Source organism: Podarcis cretensis, assembly GCF_951804945.1.
Source record: "Podarcis cretensis genome assembly, chromosome: 3".
NCBI classification, from domain to species: domain Eukaryota; kingdom Metazoa; phylum Chordata; class Lepidosauria; order Squamata; family Lacertidae; genus Podarcis; species Podarcis cretensis.
Window position 1 is genome coordinate 82,754,596 of NC_137172.1, and position 25,181 is coordinate 82,779,776.

Sequence of the window (25,181 nt, forward strand, 5' to 3'; positions counted from 1 at the left end):
GAGATCAAAGATTATGTTGTACTGAATATTACAGTTTATGTAGCAACCAGCACAGATGTGGAAGCAGCTGTAAAGAACAATTAGCACCATTTCTGAACCTGCAGTAGCATATCTCATAATGAGTAAGGATCACTCGTGGCCTTTTACTACTGTGTACCAGCTCCTTAATTCTGCAGGAGACATGTAATTCTTCAGGGAAAAGGTCATTATTGGAAGACGTTGAAAACCCAAGCTGTGGTGATTACAAAACAGAAATGGGAAGTTGCTACTGCTGCCCCCCAAATTTCTGCTTTATAATTCCCATGACTGGGATTTTTAAAGTATTCAGTAATGACCCCAAAATACATTTATAGAAGTATTTAAAAAATCAGCCCTATGTAGCAATAATGGGTTGTATCCAAAAAAGTTGCCCTAGACTTTTGCCAGCATGATGGAATGTCCTCTCACTGGGTGCCCTAACACTTCCCAAATCTGTTCTAGGGGTTCCCCCAACTACTGGGGGACATACACAAGCCGTGCACTTATTCCTGCTAAATGCTGCTGCTGCTGCTGCTGGAAAACCAGCATGACCTGAGAGCCAGACTGTTAGCTGGAAGCTGATCTGAGCAGCCTTACACCTCTTCCCCATTAGCAACTTTTTGCTACTTTTGCCCTCCAGCATCAACCCCCATTTCCAGGTATTCCTCCTAACCCATTGGAGAGAGCTGAAGAGCGGTTGGTTCACTTGCTGGGGAGAAAACAAGATTGCATGCATTCTTGGTTAACAACTCTTTCTCCTCCCTGCCTTCACTACTTCATAGAAGACATTGTTAAGGTGAAACCTACCTATCATTACATAATCCAATGCATATTGAATTAGAAGTAACTCCCACTGTGTTGAATGAGGCTTACTGGCAGGTAATATGCTTGGTTTGGAGCCTCATGGGCCAGGGGGAACTCACCTGTTTCGTTTCTTCTTGTTATGCGCCCAATTATGTGTATCTCTTCAAAGGCGTGTCTCTTTAAATTCTAGGATTAAATTATTATCCCCAGCTTGTTATGGCCTTATTGGATTTAGTGGGACCATTATTAGGCTTTTGGGACCTGCGGGGTAGAGACAGACTTATTTATTTGCTTCTTATTATACTGATGCCCCAACTTTCCTCCAAGGAACTCAAGGTTGCATTCATGCTTCTTCTCTTCCTCTATTGGATTCTCGCAACAACCCTGTGAGGTCTCAGCTGAGAGACAGTGACTAGCCCTGGGTTACTAACCCAGTCAGCTTCATTACTGAGTGGCGATTTGGACCCTGGTCTTTGAGGTCCTAAGCCACTAATATCCTTTCACCTTACTTCACACTCTTAAAAAAAGATGTGGAAGTGAACAGCCTGGGGTGGAGGGGATACTCTAGAAGCTTTTTGGTTTCTTGTGAACAGTCCTGCCTAGCACCTGCAAGACTAACCAATTTTGGCTGCAATCTTGTACCTGCTCATCAGGCCCTTGATATGCAGAGGGATTTATTTCTGTGTAGACAGGGCTTTTTTCTGCTGGAACTCGCCAGAACTAAGTTCCGGTACCTCTCAGGTAGGTGCCATTGGCATTCTAAGAGAACAAGCGAGGCATTCAGGGTGAGTGTTGGCACCTCTTTTTCTAGAAAAATAGCACTGCATGTGGAAATGTTAATCAATGTACAGTTATCGTGTCATAAAACTCTCTCCTGCCAGTATAAAGTTTGGTCACATGGTTGGGGCCAAGAGGGAGAGAGGGGTCAAAGAGGAAGAGGAGGGCTAAGGGCCCCCCAAACCCTGGAGCCAGTCCTCACAGGAAGCTCCATTGCACAGGTGAAAGTTTTTGCACGAAGAGGCTGACTGCTTTGGATATGACCACATATACAGCATGCCTGTCTGTATAGTTATAATTTTTGAAAGAAATTATAAGGTATTCTCTCTCATAGGCACAGCTGTGCTTTAGAAGTGGGTTCATTCCCATCCCCTATGGCATGTCAGCCAATGTTTACAGGGAGAGGCACCAGATCACATTCAGACTAGGCTAGTTTGAGCAAGAACGAGGAGTGGGTCTGTGTACTAGGCCCTCTGTTGTAAATAACGGCTGCTATTCTGAAGTGTCAGTGTGCCTGGGAGGGGGGATAGGGCTATTCATTTATTAGAAGTGGCAGCAATACAACTTTTGAACAGGGCTCTTTATTTTGCATGTGTTGTCTTAAAATAAGAGAGCGGTGTGGGGGGAAGAGGCCTGTGTAATTAAATGTATTTCAGACTCATAGTATAGAAACTCATATGCTCATGGTACAGAGAGGTAGAAAACAGCAGTACAGATTTACAAGCTAAGGAGCAATTAAGTTAAAAAGACAAGCAAAACAAAGCCCTTTTTTATGAGCAAAAAACCTCCAAGCGAAGCTAATAAATAAATAAACAAACTCAAACAGCTTTCCAGTTTCAGATATTCCCTCCGTCCCCCACAGCTCATATTTAAGGCCAATAAGTCACATGGTAGCTGTCCATAATCATTTTTAAGAGTGTTCCCAGCATCTAATGAGTTTTTTAAAGGCAAGTTTAAAATCTTCATTAAAACTAGTGTACAAGAGAGGATTGATAAGAGAATTCACATAACCCAGCCACGTCAGAAAGTGAGCCACTTCCGCCGATACGGTGCTAAGCTGAAGGCCCACAGCGAGCTCCTTGATAAAAAATGGCAGCCAAGACAAAATGAAGGCGCCTAAAATGAGGCCCAGGATGCGTGCAGCCTTTCGCTCCCTCACACTGGAAATCTGTTGACGGTCTCCAACCAAATCCAGGTCGTTGTCAAAGGGGGAGGTCCTCACCGAAGCATGCATCCTATCAAATTCCGTGGTCGGGTCTGATGTGGAGAAGTCTGAGACGCAGAAGGTCTGCGTGAGCTTGCAACTCGCAAATGAGTTTTGGCTGTCGGTGCTCCTGCTGCTGAGGTGCCGGCTCGACCCTCGTTTTTGGTAAAGGCTCTTTGCCGCGTGGTAGATTCTGTAATAGAGAATCAATATGAGGGTCAAAGGGATATAAAAAGCCCCAAACGTAGAGTAAATGGTGTAGATGACGTGGTTGTGTTGAATCTGACACTCGCTGGAATTGGTGTCGGCGCTGTGGTTTCTCCAAAACAAAGGAGGCATGGAGATGCACGTGGATATTGTCCACACTGTGCCAATCATAACTCCAGCTCTCTTGGCCGTCCTCTTCCTGGCGTACTCGATCGCATTTGTAATCGCCCAGTATCGATCCAGCGCGATGACGCAAAGGTGAAGGATCGAGCACGTGCAACAGGTCATGTCTATGCTCAGCCATATCTCACACAGGAAGTATCCCAAAGTCCACCTTTCCATCACGATGTATGTGATACTCAAGGGCATGACCAAAACGGCGACAAGCAGGTCCGTAACAGCCAGCGAGCAGATCAAGTAGTTGGCAGGCTGGTGCAGCTTCTTCGTCAGGCAGATCGCCGAAATGACGGAAGAGTTCAGCAGCATTGTCAAGGTTGTAATTATGGACAGAGACACGGTAATAAGCATGTTTTCGGTGATAGTTTTGGATCGGACAGCCACGTCGGCTTCTGGTGTGAAGTTGGTGTGATTCATCTTTTCAGACCAATACAAACTGTTCGGTGCCTCCTAGGTCCTGGCAGTGCCAAGCTTTAAAGTTCCTCCATTCTGGAAGATCACTAAGGATACTTTGGAGTTGGAATACGAAATCCTAATATCACATTTCCCCTCAGATCCAGTTTGCTTTCCCCTCCAGTTTGCTGCTTGCTCCTGGAAGATAAAAGGATGTTTCTTAATAGCAGATCTTCCAAATTTATTGGTTTATTTATAAAGTATTAAAGATGGCTTTTCTTTATTTGTTTTAAAGAATACCCAAAGCGGTAAAAAAAAAGATTCTTTTTTTTAAAAAATGCAATATTTGAAACAAGATACAAATTGAACACCCAGACTAAATTATGAAACAACCAAAGACCTCCTTAGCGACCCACTGCAGAAGGCTTTGTGGAATAGAAAGGATTGCTTAGGCACCTACAATTAAGGAGTGATGTAAACAGGTGGAATTCTGTAAGTAGCACATTTCACAACTGGGGTGCCACAACAGAAAAGGCACTGCTTCACGCATCTGCAGAACAAACTTCGCATGATGACAAACCCTTAATAGGGATTCCAAAAATAATAAAATAAAATAAAATGGGAAGCTTCTCCTAAGAACTTTAGGTTGTGTTAGAGATTTCTGTAAGTAAGTTCTGTCTCAGATAAATCTGATGTTTAATACATTCATAGCAGAGTCAAATCTGAACTTTATTCTTCACGGCTACACAAAATTTGTGGTAATACAAGCAAATTAATCGACTTACTTCAAGTGGTATCTTCAAGAGGTAAAATGCTTCAGAAAAGCCATACTTAAGCTAATGCATGCTAGCTTTTCATAACATATTTTCACATTTAGGTGTCAATCTTTTGAACAGTCTAAAAATACAGACTTTATAATAAGATGCTGTCAAGCAAAGGTTTAATGATTTTTCACCTCAAAAATAAAATTTTGTGTACGCAGCCCATTCCTGTTTTCAGAGCTTATGCGGTGTGCTCTAATTATTGTGAACGTGCCATGTATCCCACTGAGTAAGTCTTTGCAACACACACAGCCATACGTACTATTTTTGCCTGCGACTTTGCTGCTTTCCTTGTTGAATGCAGACCACTGCTGTGAGAGTTCACTAACAAGCACTAAAGCTTTAATCGTGTTTTTAGAACTATTCTTTCACTCACTATTAGTCTTTGTACATGACTTTGGATGATCATTTGTAACAAGATGTTTAGACTTTCAGCTTCTTTATAGCTTGAGAGATAGGAACCTGGTGGGCTGCAAGAGAAATGAAAGGCCAGCTTGTGGAGAGTCTCATTTAGGTTAGAAAGGTCTTCCTGATGTTAAGTCAGGATTTCCTTTCTTGTAATTTGAAGCCGTTGGTTCGGGTCCTACTCTTCAGAGCAGGAGAAAAAAAGCCTGCGTCATCTTCCATTTGACAGCCATTTAGATATTTGAATACGGCTATATTATTATATTAATAACAACATGCTTCCTGTGAAGGAAATAATTATATCAGGCTTTGCACAACTGTGTGCTTAGGGGGTGGAGGTACGAAGACAGGCAGCTCCTGAAGGCCAAAAAGCACAATGAGGCCAGGACGCATCACCTGACTTGCTCTGGCCTATAGCTGCTAGGAGATTTCATTGATGGTCAGGCAGACCCGCAGTGCCTTCCTTTGGCCTGAGTTAGATATCGGTGGTGCATGGACTGAATTTCCACCTGACAACTCCTAGGCTCTGGGGTCAGGGCACGCCCAAGTCCTGATACATGGCAATATTTCTATAGGTTGTGGATTCAGATATTCCCCCAAATAAAGGTTGCATGCAACAAGCATTCAAAGCAAAATGGAGGCAAACCACAAGAACTCCCCAAGGAGCATCCTGTTAAAAAAACAGAAGCCTCTGAGATTCATTGAAGTTCAGCACATTTGGAATGGTTCTGCTTTTTCCCCAGGGAAGCACTGTCTTTAGGAAACATCACATTTTATAAATAAAAAGGATAAATTGCCTTTGACCAAGTGTGGGAATGTTTGAAATGTGCAGAGGGTCAGACCTTAAATCAGAGAGTTGCTTGTAGTCTACCCACACAGAAACCAGGAAGGAGTCAAACACAAAATGGAACATGTAGTGTACTTTAATTAATAGTTCTTCCTAAAGAAAAGCAATACGCCTTTCTTCCCTGCAAATGTTCTAAAGGTAAAGGTAAAGGTACCCCTGCCCGTACGGGCCAGTCTTGACAGACTCTGGGGTTGTGCGCCCATCTCACTTAAGAGGCCAGGGGCCAGCGCTGTCCGGAGACACTTCCGGGTCACGTGGCCAGCGTGACATCGCTGCTCTGGCGAGCCAGAGCCGCACACGGAAACGCCGTTTACCTTCCCGCTGGTAAGCGGTCCCTATTTATCTACTTGCACCTGGAGGTGCTTTCGAACTGCTAGGTTGGCAGGCGCTGGGACCGAGCAGCGGGAGCGCACCCCGCCGCAGGGATTCGAACCGCCGACCTTTCGATCGGCAAGCCCTAGGCGCTGAGGCTTTAACCCACAGCGCCACCTGCGTCCCGCAAATGTTCTAGAACCCTACTATTTTGTATTTTACAACAGTATATTGGAATTTACACTTCCAAGGGGTTAGTTCCCACCCTAAGGAACATATTCTGGTCACATGGTGCCATATTTCACAGGAAGAACAGCAGGCAGAACCAGCTTCACTGCTTAATTTTCTGTGACTCACCAGTGATAGGCTGAAGGAATCTTTTTTAAAAGGTGGGACCTCAGTCTTCCAAATTAGTCATTAATTGTGTTTTTTCTCTGAATCTATACACTGATAGAATGGGATCGTGCCTCTGAACAGGTGCAGAGTGCTTTTCGTCTACATATGAGTTGTTAGAACAACACTTATATATCTGGGGTCATGAGAAAAGGCTTCCAGCTCAGAGGGCATAGATTCCCAGCTCTGAATATTTTACACATTGAGCACTACTGAGATCTGGAAAAGGAAAACAAGGTTGCCTGATGGTCACACATCATTCCTCTGTGTGTTTTATGTAATTGATATAGGTGAACCATTCCAGCTGGTAGGCTAATATGGATCTTGTATAGACAACTGAATATATTACTTACGTGCCCACTTTTCTAAGCATTTGCGTTAAACATGTAATTCTGGATTTTTAGGAGGAAAGCAGGTATCACATGAGTTATGCAGCTGCGCTTTTAAGTTCAGGGTCTTTTTAAAACACAAAATGACAGTGCGGGGGCCTAATTCAGACAGGGAGTCTAGTGTGGGTGGCCGGATGGGGTTTAATCATTTGTACCCTGCTATGATCCCAATCTGGATTGCATTCCCACACCTGCAATCTGCATTGGGGGGGGGAAATCTCATTTACTTGAATGCCACCCTCTTCACCCCATATTAGGAACTCCTAGTCTGGACCGGGTCCCCACAGTGGCAATGTTTTTTTTTTTTTTTAAAGCATGCATTTGAAGGCACAGCTAACATAATGTTTAGTTACTCTTTGTAAACCAATTTGAGGTCTTTTTTTTTTTTACAGTTTTGTGAAATAAATAAAAAGAGGTACGGGTCTTCTCTTGTGTTCTTCAAATTGGACTTTCCTGCATTGCTCCCCTACAGATGTTGTTGAACTACAACTTCTATCACCCTGACCATTGACCACAATGGGCTGGGGTTGATGGGAGTTGTAGTCCCAAAGCCTGAAGGCCACCAGATTGTGGATGGCTGGTTCAGATATTGATTTGGGATGCTCTCCATGGTCCTGAACTACTTGATCTTGTAACAAACTCCTTTTTAATGTGGATTTTCTCAAGTTCTTTAATTGGCTATGGGTTGTGCTAAGTAGCTCCTTGTGTGCTTCCACAATGGGACTTCTACCCTTCTTCTTCCCCTGTGCAGCCCCTACATCTGTTCTGGGGGTTCCACCAAACCTCTAGAGCAGATTTGAGGATCACATGAGGCATGAATGTGGAGAGGACAGGACAGAAGTTCTGTTGTGCAAACAGAAGTCTTTTCACTTACACTTATTACTTAGGTGAATACCATCTATGTTTCTCAGATCTGACCTACATTTCCTAAACAAATTTCCCATGCTCTGTCTCCCACACTATTTAAATCTCATGATTAAAAATCTTGCTGCTGTCTGTTCTTATAAAATCTATACAGGGTGACCCATATTTTGAATAAAATCAAAGAACTGAATGAGAAGTATGCAGTAAATGAGGTAAAAAATAAAGAAATTGGAACCAACTTCTGCCTTGTCACTTGAGGCTATTGAAAACAGTAGCATTATAATTATTTAAATACTCAGATCTAGAGCTCTATGAGTTCTACTGCACACAAGCACACAGAGTTTTCGTTCACAGAAAACCTTCCACCCTTATTTCTGACATATTCAGCTTTGAGGGAAATAATGCTAGCTGAATTAACCCAGAGCTAATCGTACCAAATTAGTTCAAGGTCCCCAGGCACACACTGTTTTTCATCAGTCAATATTTACATCTTGGTTATGACTTTTCTGTTAAAAGGGGTCTTCTGGCTTCTGCTTTCTAGATGTATTGATTTTATTTACAACATGTTATTCTGTATTTCAAAAAAGAACCAAGTCAAGACAGCTTGATTTGTGAACTGAATCCTTGCTTGTTGCATCAGGATGTGAAATTATGTGGCAAAAATTAGCATAAGCAGCCCAAAAGCTGAGGAGGAGGAGGTGGGAGGCAGGATACCCCAGACAGTATTAGCAGCTGTGGAATGTACATGCAGAGATTCTGCACTTTCTATTGTATGCACTACCAAATCAATGCCTGGCACTGTCATGAATGACATCACTGATCAGCTGATTGAGGGTTAGGTGGGGGTCTTCTTTCTATCTCCCTTCCCAGCAGGAACTCAGCTCTCACAAAGTGCTAACTATAAGATGTGTGGCAGGAAACCATTAAAAAACATTCACTGTGGTTATGCTTCCTAGCAGCTTAAATGACTCTTAAAAATAGACATATTGATATACAAAGACATCAATCAATAGTTATGAGCTATGATTGTTAAATGGAATGTCCACATTCAAACTTCTGTGTAGTAAGTGCTGAGGCAAATGACCGGATGGTGGTGGCAGCCATAATTTTTATGCCCTGTTTGTGAGCTCTCAGGAGGACCATATCTCAGTGATAAAGCAAATGCATTGCCTAGAGAAGGTTCTTACAGTTAAAACGATCACGAAATAGGTGATGGGAAGGACCTTTGCTTGAGACTGTGGAGAGCACTGACAATCGGTGTTGACCAGGCTTGGGAACCTTTTGAAAACCAAGGACTGCATTACTCAGGCAGAAGGCTGTCAGAGACTATGTTCCAGTAGCGGGCAGGCCCAGATCTACACTGTCACATGCCCTAAACACCCACACCCACACACCCCTGTTTCCCATGGAACTAGATACATACATTTAATTCTTAGTCATTCCACTGAAGCGTCCCCTTCCATTTTCTGCACTGACTGTTTCCCTGCCAAAAAAAACTTGTTAAAAAAGCAAAAAACCCTCTCCAACAGCCTTTATTTGTCCTGACTGTGCAAAAGGGAGACAGAACTCAGTAAACAAACCAGAGAGGACAAATAATGAAAAAACTCAGCTGAACTGTAAGCTCTGCCTTAAAGTAAAGGTAAAGGTACCCCTGCCCGTAGGGGCCAGTCTTGACAGACTCTGGGGTTGTGCGCCCATCTCACTTAAGAGGCCAGGGGCCAGCGCTGTCCGGAGACACTTCCGGGTCACGTGGCCAGCGTGACATCGCTGCTCTGGCGAGCCAGAGCCGCACACGGAAACGCCGTTTACCTTCCCGCTGGTAAGCGGTCCCTATTTATCTACTTGCACCCGGAGGTGCTTTCGAACTGCTAGGTTGGCAGGCGCTGGGACCGAGCAGCGGGAGCGCACCCCGCCGCAGGGATTCAAACCGCCGACCTTTCGATCGGCAAGTCCTAGGCGCTGAGGCTTTAACCCACAGCGCCACCTGCGTCCCTAATGTAACCCACTTTGGGAAGGCTATAGTCCTTAGAAATTTTGTGAAAGAATAAACATATACCTAAAAGCTATTTGCCCAAGAATAAGCCCTATGGAATTTGGAACTTACTTCCGAGTGAACATGCCTAGGATCGTGCTATTAATCACCATCAAACTGAATGGGCAATGGCCTTTCTTTGGAGTTGATTTAGACTCTAAATGGCTCAAGCTTAAGCTAGGGGATGGGATCTCTGTATGCCAAGAATCTATTTTGAATGCCTTGGAAGATGTGAACCAGTAAGAAACCCCCTCTGAAGTTTCACAGAGGACATTTTTGGACCACCCCAGAATATCTACAGCCAACCTCTTCCACCAAACATTGTTTCAGCATTGGCAATTCTCTCTTCAGAAATTAATGACTGTACTCAGAGAAATGGCACGGATGGGCAGAACAGCATAAAACTAAGACAAGCAGAAACTGTAGCCTCAAACTGAGTTCAAATAGCAGGCCTGAAGCAGCGAGATTGGGGTGGGGGGATAAAGAGTTTATACATTTCTTCTTCCACTTTCTCGTTACAGCAAATTTCAGTGCAAGAGCGCTCACAGCCAGCACAGATCAATGAGGAGGCTTGTCGGTAAGATGGCACAATCTGTACAGACACTTTTCCTAGAAGTGCTTAATTTTTTGAAAAGCACAGCAACCTTTAGCCACAACCACCTCTAGCAAGTTAAACATTATGAATCATCCTTTTAATATGGTGCAAACAAGCAAATAAATCACGGGCATGGTCTTTACAGCCGAAAGCAACTTGCTGCAATAATAAGTCCTTCTGGAAACAGTTAATCTTCCAAGCTGCAGGGTCCACTTTGTCAACCATACAGTTCCCAAATATCAGCTTACCTGAGCCTTCACTGTAGAGGCTGAGCTAAAACCTGTGTGTGTGTTAGTTAAAATGAAGGAAGTGTCCACAATGGCTTAAATGGCCATTAAAGGAGGAGCATACGTGTGACAGCTATGAATAGGGCTGATGCAAAAATGTAGGTACGTCCAACAGACATAACATGTTGGCGGAGGGATAAGTGTGAAATAGGTAACACTCTTCCCAACCCAACACCTCTTGGTGCAGTTTTCTTTTGGGGGGGAGGGGGGAGGAAAAGGAAACAAACAATCCAGGCCCCAGCCTGCTTCTGTTATAAAATTTTTATAACTACCCTGTTCAAAGATCAGAAGCTTGTTGTTTTCTTTCAGTAAAAAGAAAGAGAACTGGATGAGCAGGGACTATGGCTGTGTACACACCTGAGTGTTGATGCACAAATGGGTTACACAGATCCCATTTTTCCATGTGTGCTTTCATGCACGTCCATCCACACATAAACACTGAACTCTGTCTCAACCTTTTTCAATCCATGCTGATAGGAGGCACGTGAGAGGAGGTATCTGTCCTGTGTACTGTTGTCCCCATCCCTAAATTAGAACTCCTTAACCTACCTCGATTCCCAGAAACCTAAGGGCCATCGCAGGCATACATTTATTTATCTGTGTGCGCAGCTATTTTCTTTTTAAAAAATGTTTGACACACAAGTCTTCTGCTCCAAGTTGTGGGGGGGGGGCACAGGTTAAAAATGTGTGTGTCCTGCTCAGCCTGGCCAGTAGCCCAACCTTCCTGAGTACCGGAACTTCTGACATCTACCGTGTATGTGCGCATGTGTGCCCACAACTACTGTCCCGAATCCAATAATCTTCCTCGATATGCCACATCACTTCAGCCCTCTTCTGTATATTATCAGCCCCCTCTTTTTTTAGTCGAAATTTTCTTAGACATGCTAAATGTCATCTCCAAGAATGCAGAAACTGAGCAAGTCCCTTTTTGCAGCCAGTCAAAGAAGGCCAAAGAGTAGGTTGTTTGTAGGACAGTGACTCTGTGCCCCAAGGAAAAGCAAGTTGTCTTATTAGTGCTGGATACATGCTGCACATGGGGCTTGTGGGGGCTAGTGAATCACATCTCTCAAGGAACTGTGAAATGTCACAGGAACATGCGCTTTGAAACTAAACCTCACACTCTGGCCTTAAAATAAGACTCAAGTTCTCTCAATGACCAAGTTCCCAAGGACACCCCCCCCCCAATTTGCCTAGCAAACCATTCTGCATTCACAGGTCAAAAATATCAGGCGGCCTTACATCAGTCTTATCGCTACACCTTGTCTCATTTGCTCTATTGAGGCAGGATCTGCTATAGTTGACGGAAGGACCTTACCTCAGCCCGGTATGTATGGGCACCCAACATGCGAAAGAAAGGCGAATTCCATGCTACGAATGAATTGGAAATAAAATTGCTAATATCTAAATGCTGTTGTACAAATCGATGATGCAACCACACTTGGAATATTTTGCACCTTTCTGGTCCCCACCTCAAAAATATATATAGTGTAGAGCTGGAAAAACTTCAGAAAAGGGCAATGGGATGGAGCAACTCCTCTAGGAGGAAAAGTTACATTTTCTTACATATATATAATAATGTTTGGGTCAACTAGGAATTTTGGTAAGGCAGGTGGGTTTGGAAAACTATACCTCAACTAGCTTTGGGTAGTTGGAAAAAGTGATCTTAGTGTTTGTGAGGACAGAGAGTACAGTTTAATGTGAAATTTAAGTTTTGTATTTTTAAAAAAGCTATTTGCAGGATTACGGACAGTAAGAATTCGAAGTAGTCCAATGTATAATGCAATCCTCTACCCATCTACCAAGATGTTAAGCCTCATTAAGTACAATGGGACATAGAAATAGATGGATCTGTCAATTCCGGTTCTCTCAGCTTCCCATTCTTAAATTCAGTTTTTCACGTTACTTTGAAAATTTGCAGGCATTTTAGTGTGAATTTCCTGTAATAAACAATTTTTTTCATGCAGTTTTGACTAACGTACATATTTTTACAACCAATTTCTGCTAATACAATGCATTTTTGTGTTTTATACTAATGAATATATTCATTTTAATGCAGATTTCCCCTTAATACATGCATCTCTGTCAACACTGGCTGGAGGACTGCATTGAAAAATTCAGAGAAGTGTGAACTTCAAATGATGGCTTTATTTTGGTACTCAAATTGTTTAATAAAGTGTGAATTACCTTTAAGTAGGTTCACCTTTAAATGTGAACTGAATTCCTTCTCTGTCTCTACTGTCACATTAGTCCTAGGTGAGTATAGTACTGCAGCCTAAAGATGTTTTATAAAATGGATTCTTGTTCGTTTCCTGGCAGTGGACGATTATTTCCTCAATGAATATAAAAATTTGAATGTGCTGCCTTCCTGCATTGCATTGTTTCCTTACCTTCATTAAACTTCTTTTTAAAATCTTTAGAAAGGGCTTTCACTAGGGATGCTATAACAAGACCATCTTTGTATTCGCTGACTGAAAAACAGAAGAAAAGGCAGGCTCTTCAGCATGGTGTGTGTTTTGCCTCTCTAGTGCCTCAGAGGCCTTCTGCAATTCAGCCAAGTGTGGAAAGCTATTCATAGCAGGACTCCTCTGATTTGCAGACCAGACTTTCAGCTATTAAGCCTGTTTTCTTTCATTGTCAGCAAAATACACATTCTCAAGGATTGCACAATAAGTATGAAAAATGGAGAACCAACCTTGTATGACCCTCTGGGCCAGCTGTTGTTGAACTCCAACTCCCAACAGCCCCAGATAGCATGCCAATGGTCAAGCATGATGGGAGTTGAACAACATCTGGAGGGCATCCTGAGTTAACACATGTATGCCAGATGTTTCTCCTGAGAAATCACCATCTCAAGTCACTGCTGCTTTCAACAACTGGTGAGCCCTCCTTACCCCTGACTGACTTTTTCAGACCCATACTATCTGCTCTGGCCTTGATGGTATCAACTAGACCAGGCTTCCTCAACCTCGGCCCTCCAGATGTTTTGAGACTACAATTCCCATCATCCCTGACAACTGGTCCTGCTAGCTAGGGGTCATGGGAGTTGTAGGCCAAAAACATCTGGAGGGCCGAGGTTGAGGAAGCCTGAACTAGACCCCAACTAACACAAGTGACAAGAAACCAACAGATTCCAAACAGGCCTTAGAAGGCTGAGGCCCCACTCTGTAAGGTCAATAAGCTCTGGCTATGTTGAAGCCACCTCAAGGAAATGTCAGGTCACCAGGCTATTTCTCAGGGACTCCCAGGGCCTGTTTCTGATCTGTGAGCAGCCTGTTCCCATCCCAGCTGGTTATTATAAGAACCTTATAACCCTAACAATTTGGAGCCCGAGTTTGTTCTTCCCTCCTTTGGCTCCATGCTAGACATGGATTCTAGCCCTCAGTAATAGCCCCTGAATTTCAACTAATATTAAGGAGATACGCAGTTGGGAAGACTTCTTTCAGTGAAATATAGAAAAATTATCAATTGCATGAGTTAAAGTAATTAGTTCTCCTGAGAATGAAAACTTCACCTTTGTGTCACAGAGTATCTACAACATATTGTGTAATCACGCTCTTAAAAAAAACGCAATGCCAGAACAAGAGAAATGCTTAAAGGCAGCTAAGGCTAACATTGTGAGTTGTGGAATTGTTCAGACGGTGAATGGATGAACAAATGAATATCTCTTCTTCCTTGAATGAAAAGTTCTTGCCCCTGAGACCTTCTTTTTAACACCAGTGCTCGCCTCAGTTATATACTTCTTCAATAATATTGCTGCCTTGAAAAAGGTTACATTAATGCCATCATTTCCTCATAGTGATGTGACAAAGTAAAGAAAATTGTCTTGTTGCCTTGAGGCTTTTTGTATTTCAGGTTGTCAGACTCCGGATGATGTTTCACACAGATTTCAGCAGCTGGAGATTCCTAATAATAAGCTCAAGTTACTAAATGTCAGCCCCTTTCTCTCTGCGTGTGATTTAGCAAGGAGAAGAAGGGGAAGAAACATTCCACAGGAGGAAAGTATCGTGACAGCTGACACTTAAATCTTCTGTTTAGACAGTCAAATTGAAGCGTGCTGAGTGGCCTTCAGTGTTGAATTTTAAGCAAAATGGTAGCCGATGTGGACTATAATTTCCATCACTGTAGGCTATAATTCCCGTTATCCTTGACCATTTGCCATGCTGGAGTTGTAATCCAACAACATCTGGAGATCATTGTACTGGCTACACCTGGGTAGCCAAGAGAAAATGATTTGGATGAGAATTGCCCCCAGTTATTTTGTGCGGAACCATGGCTGAGAGGGAAAAAATAATTTCCACACTGTAGACATTAATAACGTGAAGCTTTGGGGGACTGGATGAGAAATGGGGGAGGGAAGGAATAAAAGATGGTTCTCCATGTTCCTGTTTTTAATGCTTTAAATAAATAAATAAACTGAATCACTAAACCAAAGTACCAGGGCAGAGCAATCTGAACTCCTGATCCATCACGCAGCAGTGGGTTTGGATGGGGTGGTTCTGCCAGTCTCCACCATCAGGGCACACTGCTGGTGGCATTGAAGCCCCGCCAGTGACAAGCACCTCATTGCACCTGCCCAAATGGGAGGCAGGTGGTGGTTGCATCCAGTGAGGTTCCCCCTTACAGCAACCAGTGGGAAACCCAGAAATGGGATGTTGAGAGTGTGTGTGTGTCAGGAAGGCAGTGTAACACTGTCATCCAATGGATCTGATCTGGGCTTCTTTGCTGCACCAACCTGAGAGTCCGCACAATGAATGGATATTTTCCTCTGCCTCCCTTAACGTCTGCCCTGAGTGGCACGAACACTGGGGCTGTGGAAGTGAGACCCCATCAACTCCAGCCACTGGCAGCCAGGGATTTGATTTTGGTAGACCAGAAGAAGACCCTCTGTCTCCAAGCAAAATCTAATGGTCAAAACACCTTGGGTATTCCACTGCTTTCAAACACCAGCTTATAGCATAGGAAAGGGAAAGGAAACATAAGAGAGTAATGACAGTAAAGCAGAAAGCAGCAAGAGAGAAAGGGTTAGTTGAAGTAAAGAGGTAAAGGGGTTAAAAAGCATATTTCAATGGTTCTGAATTCTTTGCATAGCTAGAAGGGCTTGAGCCCTGACACTTATACCAAGGGATGCATGTAACATAGCACTAAGTCAGTGAGCCTGCTCATTGATCCGAAGGCTTTTCACAAACTAGGACATTCATGAGATATGATTGCCATAATTCCTTTGACTTGGCTACCTTCCATTTTCTCTAGGATTCAAATTCCAAAGTAGGAGCTGGCCACACTGCCAACATGGTTGGATCCTAGCAGTCTGTATATATACCGTATTTTTCGCTCTATAACACGCACCCGACCATAACACGCACGTAGTTTTTAGAGGAGGAAAATCCGTAGGCATGCCACCTGTAGGCATTCCCTCCACAACATGCACAGACATTTCCCCTTACTTTCTAGGAGGAAAAAAGTGAGTGTTGTGCAAAAAATACGGTATATCTGTTTCGTTTCCTTTGTGGGTTGGCATCTGTCACTAAACAGTCAAAGCTTCCTCTGCCTTCACCCCTTATATCCTGCTAGTTAATTGTGGTACCACCTCTTACACGTCAGGGAACCACTCTGAAGAAATGTCCCCATTTTCTGCCAAAGTAGCCTGCAGAGGTGGTAATTGGTATCCCTCCCGCAGCCATTACAATAATTAGCAGGCAGAGTAGAAATCTCAAATTAGCAAAGTTTATCTAAACAGCTTCTTGTAAGCCTTTCGTCTTGCACCTTTTATGAGGACTTGCCAGCAATCCACTGGCTCATGTCTTCAGGGCAGTGGACATCACAGGAGCCAACTCCTAGGGGCTGAGGTCCCTTTGGGCCCTCCAATATAATATTTGAGGGGGCTACCCTCCCCCCAAATTGATGGGCATTGCCATTCAAATGGCGTGCATGTACCGCATCATGTGATTGGTTATGTGGTGCGGGGCTTGCCTGCATCCCCCCAATATTTTATTCAAATCGGCATTGCTGGTGGGCACTATTTGCCAAATGCGAACAATATATGTATGAAAGGTTGGGGCTATCAGGTAGCTCACTCCTCTCTGTTTCTAATGCCTAAAGGATGCTTGTAGCTAGAGCTGCTCCTGGGAACATCATTGATGTTATCTTGGACTCATTAAAATTGTGGAACAAAGACTACTAAAATGGCTATGATATACAAGCCTGTTGGACCTTGCACTTAGGTAGCTACTTTATACAGTAGTACCTCGGCTTAAGTACTTAACCTGAAACTGTTCTTAACCTGAAGCACCACTTTAGTTAATGGGGCCTCCTGCTGCCACTGCGCTGCCGGAGCACGATTTCTGTTCTCATCCTGAAGCAAAGTTCTTAACCCGGGGTACTATTTCTGGGTTAGCAGAGTCTGTAACCTGAAGCGTATGTAGCCTGAAGCGTATGTAACCCGAGGTACCACTGTACCAAGTAAGACCAACAATTCAACTACTTCAGTGCTGTCTAAACTGATTGGCAACAGTTCTCCAGGTATGAGACACAAAATCTCTCCCAGCCCTACCTGGAGATCTTGGCCCTTCTTATATAGTAGTGCAAGGGAATCTTCAGTCTCTGAGCCTAATTTGATCTACCTGCCTTTCCCATTTGGCCTGTGAGGCTGTTCTGGACAAGCCAGGCTCACCTACCCCACACCTGAAGTCAGGTGTGGAGCAGGTAAAGATGTGGGCAGGCCAAAAGAGGGTTTGCAGGTGCTGCCAATCAAGCAAGGAAGAAAGTCTACAACTCCCTTGCTTCAACAGTTCCATGGGCCACCAGTCTGTTTCTGGACACAATTCAAAGTGCTGGTTATGACCTATAAAGCTCTACTTAGCTTATGTCTGAGCTCTCTGAAAGATCATATTCCCTCATATGAACTGCCCAGATTCTGAAATCTTCAGAGGAGGCCCTTCTCTTGGTTCCACCACCCTCACAGGCATGCTTCATAGGGATGTGGGAGAGGGCCTTTTCAGCGGCTGCCCCCAGACTTCAGAACTCCCTCCCTAGAGAAGCTAGACTGGTCCCCCCAAATCTGGGACCGTCACTGGAAAATAGGGACACTAGGAGGATCTGTAGTGCCTAGGTTGACAACATCCTGGTGATTCCACCCCCCACCCACCAAATGAGCCATTTTCCATCCAAGAAAACAAAATTGGATTTAATTATTATAAAACCTTCACTGTCATGCTATTAAGATACAACTGTTGTCATGTTGATTTATAATCTCTTGAAAGCCTTCAGGTTGCCAAGGCAATAGTAGCTCACATTCCCACTGAAGTTCAGTGTTCTCCTACGAGTGATGATGCCTTTTGTGTCACAGGAGTTCAGTGAAGATCTAATGATTTCAGATGAATGGACCCCCCAACTCTTTACATAGAATCATAGAATTGGAAGGGATCCAAGGTTCATCTGGTCCAACCCTCCTGCAATGCAGGAATCTCAGCTAAAGCATCCACGACAGACATGTGGATCTTTTGCTTAATCAGCCAATTAATGTGTCCATTTCAAAGAAAAAGCAGCCGCAAACCACCCTTCATGCTGCAGAATAGTAATAGGTCCTGTAGGAAGGTGACCTTGTTCTTCTCTGGTCCTCCAGCCTTGGAATAACCTTGCATCGCTCAAGAAACCACCACCATGGTTGCTTCTGCCAGTTCTGTGAGCTCACCATGTCTTGGGCTTATTCCTGTTTACCAAGCAGGTTTAGAGAATTAGTTTGAAACAGGGCTTATTGACACCTCAGTTTGCCCCCACTGGTTTCCCCTGGGGAAACCAGATTTTTAGCACTGAATCGGATCAAACAACAATTGGGTTTTGCACAAATTGCCAATTTATCGCTAAAGAACAGGTTTTCCAGGGGAAAGAGGTGGGACAAAGACAAAACTGCTTGGACCTGTGCATGGAGAGTGCAGAACAAGCAGGAAACGGCTCAGATCTGTACTTTCTAGGCATGGGACAAGTGTGGACATGCCCCTGGCAGTCATTTAATCTGTAGTTTGTGGCTTAATGATATTTTAATTACATTTTTGTACATAGCCTTTTTTAAATAAAATGACTCAGTGGTTTATAATTATTCATTTAAACAAACTAATTAATATTTGTTGTGCCACTGCTGTTAACAAAGGCTACATTTAATGACTTAAGTATTAAAACCACCAACTAATACAACAGTTACTTTTGTAAACTGCCCCAAGTCGAGATTTCACTTTTGAATACTCAAAAGTGGGACAGAAGTATTACAATAGTATTGAATAATAGTATTGAAGTATTATAAAAGTTTTGAATAATCCGAGTAAACATGCTAGAATCGTGAGCCATACCAACTTATGGTCAAATAGTATGTGTCAAATAGAAAACATGAGACGACCAACCTAAACTGGGGTCGCAGCAAGGGGGAAAGTTAAAGTCACGTGTCCTGTATAATACAGGATGTCCTTATTTCAATGTAGAATGCTGCATCATTTACAGAAACAGTTTTGTCCTGTATTTAAGGTATTCTCTCTCTCCATCTTCCTCCCTCCCTCTCCCCCGCCCTCTCTCTGCTAAATTACCGTATTTTTTTCTCTATAAGACGTACCAGACCACAAGACGCACCTAGTTTTTGGAGGAGGAAAACAAACAAACAAAAAATATTCTGAATCCCAGAAGCCAGAACAGCAAGAGGGATCGCTGCGCAGCGAAAGCAGCGATCCCTCTCGCTGTTCTGGCTTCTGGGATAGCTGCGCAGCCTGCATTCACTCCATAAGACGCACACACATTTCCCCTTACTTTTTAGGAGGGAAAAAGTGAGTCTTATAGAGCAAAAAATATGGTAGGCATCCTCTCCAAATGTATGTGTTTGAAAAGGTGTGTGAAAGGTCATGCATTTAAGATCTGGATAACCAAGCATGGACAGATTTACAAATTCATGTATATGCATGTGCATGCGTGCATGCATGACAAATTCTAGAGGGGCCATTCTGTTCGGCTGCAATAGATTGTAATGGATTGCTTTGAAGTTACTTCAGCACCAGATGAAAAAAAACCGCCTCCCAACAGCCCCCGCACTGTCTTGTACAGAACAAAGGTGGCAACGCTATCAGGGACCAAATACAGTTTGCGTTCCTATGCTTGCAGCTTACTTTAAAAAAAAATAAAATCGTGCTAGCTGCATGGCTAGCTTGGCAATTACTTATTTGGTTTGTGTGCAGAACTGAGACTTGTTGGACCTTATTTCCTGAACTAAAAGACCCCCCTTCATATATATAGTTATCTTTTACACTGTTTCAATGTATATTGAACCACCAGACCCTCCAAGTGTCCCTATTTTCCAGGGACAATCCCGGATTTACAGAAGCCACCCCAGTTTCTGATTTGACCCTGGAATGCAATGTCCTGCTTTTCCTTAGGACATCCCTATTTTCATCAGAGAAATGTTGGAGGGTATGGAAGATATAGAATATTAAGATGCAGCAAGAGCATTTCGGATTTTCCTCGGTGCTTAGTATTCTGCTCTTTGTCTATGAAAAACTGTAGTTGTTTTCCAAGGAGCAGTTTTGTAAGTGCTTACATTATTTTTTCGAGGACAAAAGAAACCCCTACGAAGCTAATGCAACACTCAATTTGAAAGGTAGAAGACTTTGAGAAATGAAATGAATAGGCACAAAACAACTACATCTGTAACATGTGGGATGGTGAAAGTAGTACTTGGAAGTGCCTGCAAGAAGAATTTACCACTGGGGAACTTTCAAAATGGCAGGATAATTCCACATGTTCGTTGAGATGAATGCAGAATATCTTTTGATGCTGAAGAAATCATATTTACTGAGACTAAACTGATGGGCTTTACGTGATGAAAATTGTTGTTGTTGTTTAGTCGTTTAGTCGTGTCCGACTCTTCGTGACCCCATGGACCAGAGCACGCCAGGCACTCCTGTCTTCCACTGCCTCCTGCAGTTTGGTCAAACTCATGCTGGTAGCTTCGAGAACACTATCCAACCATCTCGTCCTCTGTCGTCCCCTTCTCCTTGTGCCCTCAATCTTTCCCAACATCAGGGTCTTTTCCAGGGAGTCTTCTCTTCTCATGAGGTGGCCAAAGTACTGGAGTCTCAGCTTCAGGATCTCTCCTTCCAGTGAGCACTCAGGGCTGATTTCCTTAAGAATGGAGAGGTTTGATCTTCTCTCAGTCCATGGGACTCTCAAGAGTCTCCTCCAGCACCATAATTCAAAAGCATCAATTCTTCGGCGATCTGCCTTCTTTATGGTCCAGCTCTCACTTCCGTACATCACTACTGGGAAAACCATGGCTTTAACTATACGGACCTTACTTGACGAAAATAGGTCGTTTTAAAAGTGGGGGGAATCACACCTCAGGTTCTCCTCTAGTTTAAAAGCTACAGTATAAGTTTACTTTGCCTTGACATCTTCAGGGAGAGCTGAACGCATATTACGAAGCTCCCCCACCCCAGGAAAATGAAACAGATGGAAATGCATGCAGCTTACTCTGGGAGTTATTACACCGTGTGGATGAAAGAGCGAGGTATGTAGCTGCCAGTGATAAAATGATTTTTAAAAGTGCTGCTGCTGCTGCTGGTAAATAAATTAGAACCCATTGCACAGCTGATGGTTTAAAAATATATTCATAGTCTCCAGCAAAGAGGCTTCTTATGATATTTTATGTTTAGAAGACATTTATATATATTTTTAAAAAACTGTGTCTGCTCACTAATTCTGCAGCTGCCATCATTGGCATAATTTTTACCCAGAGTCTCTTATTTATATGTCATGCCTCTGCCTATACAGACTGCAGGACACTGAAGATTAACATGTGGCAGAAGGTTTTATAGACTAGAAGTCTTTGTGATCAGAAATAGGATATGTTACCTTTAGCTGGCACTCATGCACGCACACACACATCTCTCTCTCTCTCTCTATATATATATATATTAACTCTTACAGAGTAACAGCACAGTCCTAAACATGTCTACTCATAAATAAGTCCCACTGTGCTCAGTAGGGGCCTGCACCCAGGTAACTGAGATTAGGATTGCAGCCTTAGTTATGTAGCATCAGCAGACTAGGCAAGATTCTGGCGTCTCCACTAATTAAGGCGAAGTTTGGGCTGAAAAGAGTGGCTTCTTCCTCCACCCCATGCAGCTCTGCAGTGCAATGAATGGAACTAGCATCTGCAAAACACTAGAACCACCTTCTCAGCATCCATAACCTTAAAGCTGAATGCCTGCCTACTGCCTCGCTTGGCTAAGGCTGGAACCCTGCCAACACCCACACTGCAGAAGTGCTCCTTGGAGAAGCTGAGGAGTGTCTGAATGTTCTTGATGACAGCTTAGTCCCTAGTGGTGACGACAGTCAGACTTTCATGTTCTGTCCATGGGAAACCAAACTACCAGCATCTGTTGGCCAGGAATGGTGGTCTAGCATGCCCTTAAGAAATACTGCACATTCACAGGGGACGGTTTCTAGGTAGTGACCTGGCAGCCTCTTTGTGGTATGAAACAGGAACATTTCCAAATGCATGCTTCATACTGACAAAGTTAGAAATCAACCTAAATTCAATGATATGCTTCACTTTGCCAACCTGTAAGAAATCCTGAATGCTACCTTGCTCAATCCTTGGCACAGAAGCAGGAGCATCTTGGCCCCGAACCAGTTGTTGCCACCTGCAATAATGAGTGGAACTATAAGGGGAGCTGTATCTTAATCTTCTTCAGAAAAGACACCTCTGGACAGGGCCTGCATGAACATCTGAATATAGATCTACATCTATCTGCACATTTCAGTCTGCAGCAGTTACACATGTTGTTGGAATAAGGTGAATTCACATAAGCAAGTGTGATTAGAGTATCACACAAGGGCTTGGGGTGCTCTTGGGGAAGTCCCCCCCTTCAGTCATGAAGCTCACTAACTGACCACTGGGCCAGTCATTCTTTCGAAGACCGGCCAACCTTGCAGGGTTGTTGTGAAGAAGACAGTACACACACTTATTTGGGTTTCTTGGAGCAAAGTGGGGTATCAACAGAAACATATATAAAATAAATACATTCCCAGTGATTTATCAGAGGTTTGTGTAGGGATTTTCTGAACCCTGGTATCCCACGTCCTAGCTGTTAACCGCTACACCACATTGGTTCTCCCAAAGGAACATAGGACACTGCCCTACACATGGGTCTATCCCGCTCAGTACTGTTTTCACTGACTGACAACAACTTTCCAGGATTTCAGAATGGAGCACTCCTAGTTCTACTTCGGCTTGAACCCGGGACCTTCTGCACACAATGAGATGCTTTACCACTTAACTAGGGGAAATCTGATATTCACACCTCACAATCCCAAGGCATTTCCTTAGATTCCAGTGGGACTTCCTGCAGGTACAGTTTGCCTTCCTAGTTAGACGGACCACTGCACAATAGGACGAGGGAGGTGCTATACGCAAACAGTGATGCTGATTGATTTGTACACAAAGCAAGTCATGTCCAAGGAGATATTTGAAAGAACAACAGAAGTTGGGAAGACACCAGTGCTGGTGCTTCAATGTAATCTATAAACTGCCCCCTCCTTCATCAATAGGTGAAAGAAACTTTGAAGAAGTCCCACTGGCTCCTCCACGGTGGCCTAACTCTCTTCTGGCAATATCTAAAGGAGGTGATGGATGCTCCACTCTTGACTAGGCACTTTGTAGCATTGCTGGCTGAAATTGACAAGATATTGCTTTTGATTGCTTCCTGGCCTAGTGACTCAGCTGTGAGAACACAGAGGAGCCTATCCCCCACCCCCACCCCCTCCCCCGATTTGTATTATGTTCAGCTTCCTTTTGGCCAGAAAGATAATAAATCCCCATCTACATTGAATGATGTTTCCCTGTTACATACAGCGAACACAATCCCCAATCACAGAATTTAATGACAACAACAACCATGACAGTGAAGTGGTACATTTAGGTCATCTTAAACTCTGGATTTAAAGGTCTTTGAACCCTCCTGCCCAATCCTCTTTCCAAAGTAATTATGCATAACTACACTGACTTCAAAACTGTGGTGCAGTAATATGCCAGCCCTGCTGGGTTTGGAGGTGCTCTTGCTCATTTCACTGCATGGGAGCCCAAGTCCTTCCTTTAATGGCCACACTAAGTCAGTGAATCATGGAGCTGGAAGAGACCTTGGGAGGCCATCCAGCCCAACCCCAGGGCTCATCTGCAATGCAGGGTGCAGCTCCCCGCAGCATCTCTGAGAGCTAGTTTTCTAGCCCCTCTTTAAATACCTTTGGGAGGAAGGGCGGGATAGCAATTTAACATAAATAAACAAATACAATACTGAAGGGATTCCTACCACCTTCCAAGGCAGCCTGGCCCATGGTCAAACCACTTAGGAAGCTTCCCCTATTGCTGAGAGCCAAAATTCGGCTGCCCTGCCTGCCTGCTTCTGCAGAACCCTTTCCTCCACTTCCACGGGCTCTTCCCCTTTCCTGCTTTAGAAAGGTGGCTTTTCTGAATTGCAGCCACCAGCTGCGGAGCCTGTGGCCCGGCAGAGGATGGTGGACTGGCCAATGGTCAGGAATGATGGGAACTGGAGCCCAGCAGCATGTGGAGTCCGGCAACACAGGTTCCCCCAGCCCTCAGGCACACATGAGAGCCAAGGGCCAAATAAAAATAAAAATATCTGCACATGCTCCAAGTCAGGGGAAGCAACGGATCTTGGAGGACGGGAAACCTCGGCCAAAGTCAGAAATCCCTCGATTGGGTCGGGAACTTGTATGACAGGATGAGGCACACGGGTCCAAAGCACTTCGCCCCCCCCCCCATCATTGAACACTATATTGCAGAAAGAAGAGGGGCTGGGATTGGATTTGAACCGCGAGCCGGTGGGGGGTGGGAACGGCTGCTTAGCTCATAGCTCCCGCAACCCGATCCTATGCATGCTTCCTCCCCCCCCCCATTTGCTTGCTTGGGACGGACTCCGGGTGAGAGCGCCTTGAGGACTAGCGCCTTTGAGGACCCCTCCCCAAATCGCCTCCTCCTCCCTCGCCCTCGGCTTATGCCACTCACCTTGGGAAGTCCGCCTTTGGCACTCTGGGCGCTCCGGGTGGCGACGGGACCCAGGATCCAGAGCGCAGCTGGAAAGCCACCTCCTCCTCGCCATCGCCCTCTCTCACATCCCCATGTGCCGCCGCCTCCCAGACCCGTCCAGGGCGCCGAGCCCGCCTCCGCCTGTTGCGGGCAGCCTTTCGAAATCCGCTTTGGATGGGGAGAAGAGAGACAGGGAGAGAGGGGTGCTGCGAGGCGAGAGTGAAAACCTGGCGCGGGATCAGCCGACGGAGAAGGAACGGGAGGCGGAGTAAGAAGTAGCCGGCGAGGCAGGTGCGGGGTCGCAGGAGGAGGACGGAGAAGACGCTCCTCGCTCCGCGGATTCCTCCGCCTTGGGCTGTTTTATATGGCCAGGGAAAACTCTGCCCTGGAAAGTCTGGGCCAGTTGCAGCCGGCGGGCGCTAGGGGGCAGCACTTTCCACCGAATGCCGCCGCAGACAGGAAGACTGGACGGTATGGCTCATGTCATCTGGGGGGTATGATTGGAGACCCCCTCCAGAAACCTCGTAAGCGGAGTGGAGCTCACCTTGCACCGAAGTCCACGGCAGCGCTTCCTGT

General features: G+C 44.5%; 1 protein-coding gene across 2 annotated transcripts; it reads right to left on the bottom strand.

Moving 5' to 3' along the window:
• On the bottom strand, nucleotides 1-24,718 carry HTR1E (5-hydroxytryptamine receptor 1E). Of its 2 annotated transcripts, none has more exons than XM_079970548.1 (2): nucleotides 23,872-23,957; nucleotides 1-3,778 (listed from the first exon to the last, which is right to left on the bottom strand). In XM_079970548.1, the coding sequence occupies exon 2, from the start codon at nucleotides 3,602-3,604 to the stop codon at nucleotides 2,510-2,512; it is 1,095 nt and encodes a 364-aa protein (XP_079826674.1). In that variant the 5' UTR covers nucleotides 3,605-3,778; nucleotides 23,872-23,957; the 3' UTR covers nucleotides 1-2,509. The 2 variants fall into 2 exon arrangements, with proteins under 2 accessions (XP_079826674.1, XP_079826673.1); XM_079970547.1 differs by lacking the exon at nucleotides 23,872-23,957 and adding an exon at nucleotides 24,585-24,718 and having other exon boundaries at nucleotides 2,041-3,778.
• Nucleotides 24,719-25,181: the final 463 nt, after the last annotated feature.

Excerpts from the sequence above, each read along its gene's own strand:
- HTR1E (XM_079970548.1), bottom strand. The coding sequence starts at position 3,604 with ATGAATCACACCAACTTCACACCAGAAGCCGACGTGGCTGTCCGATCC.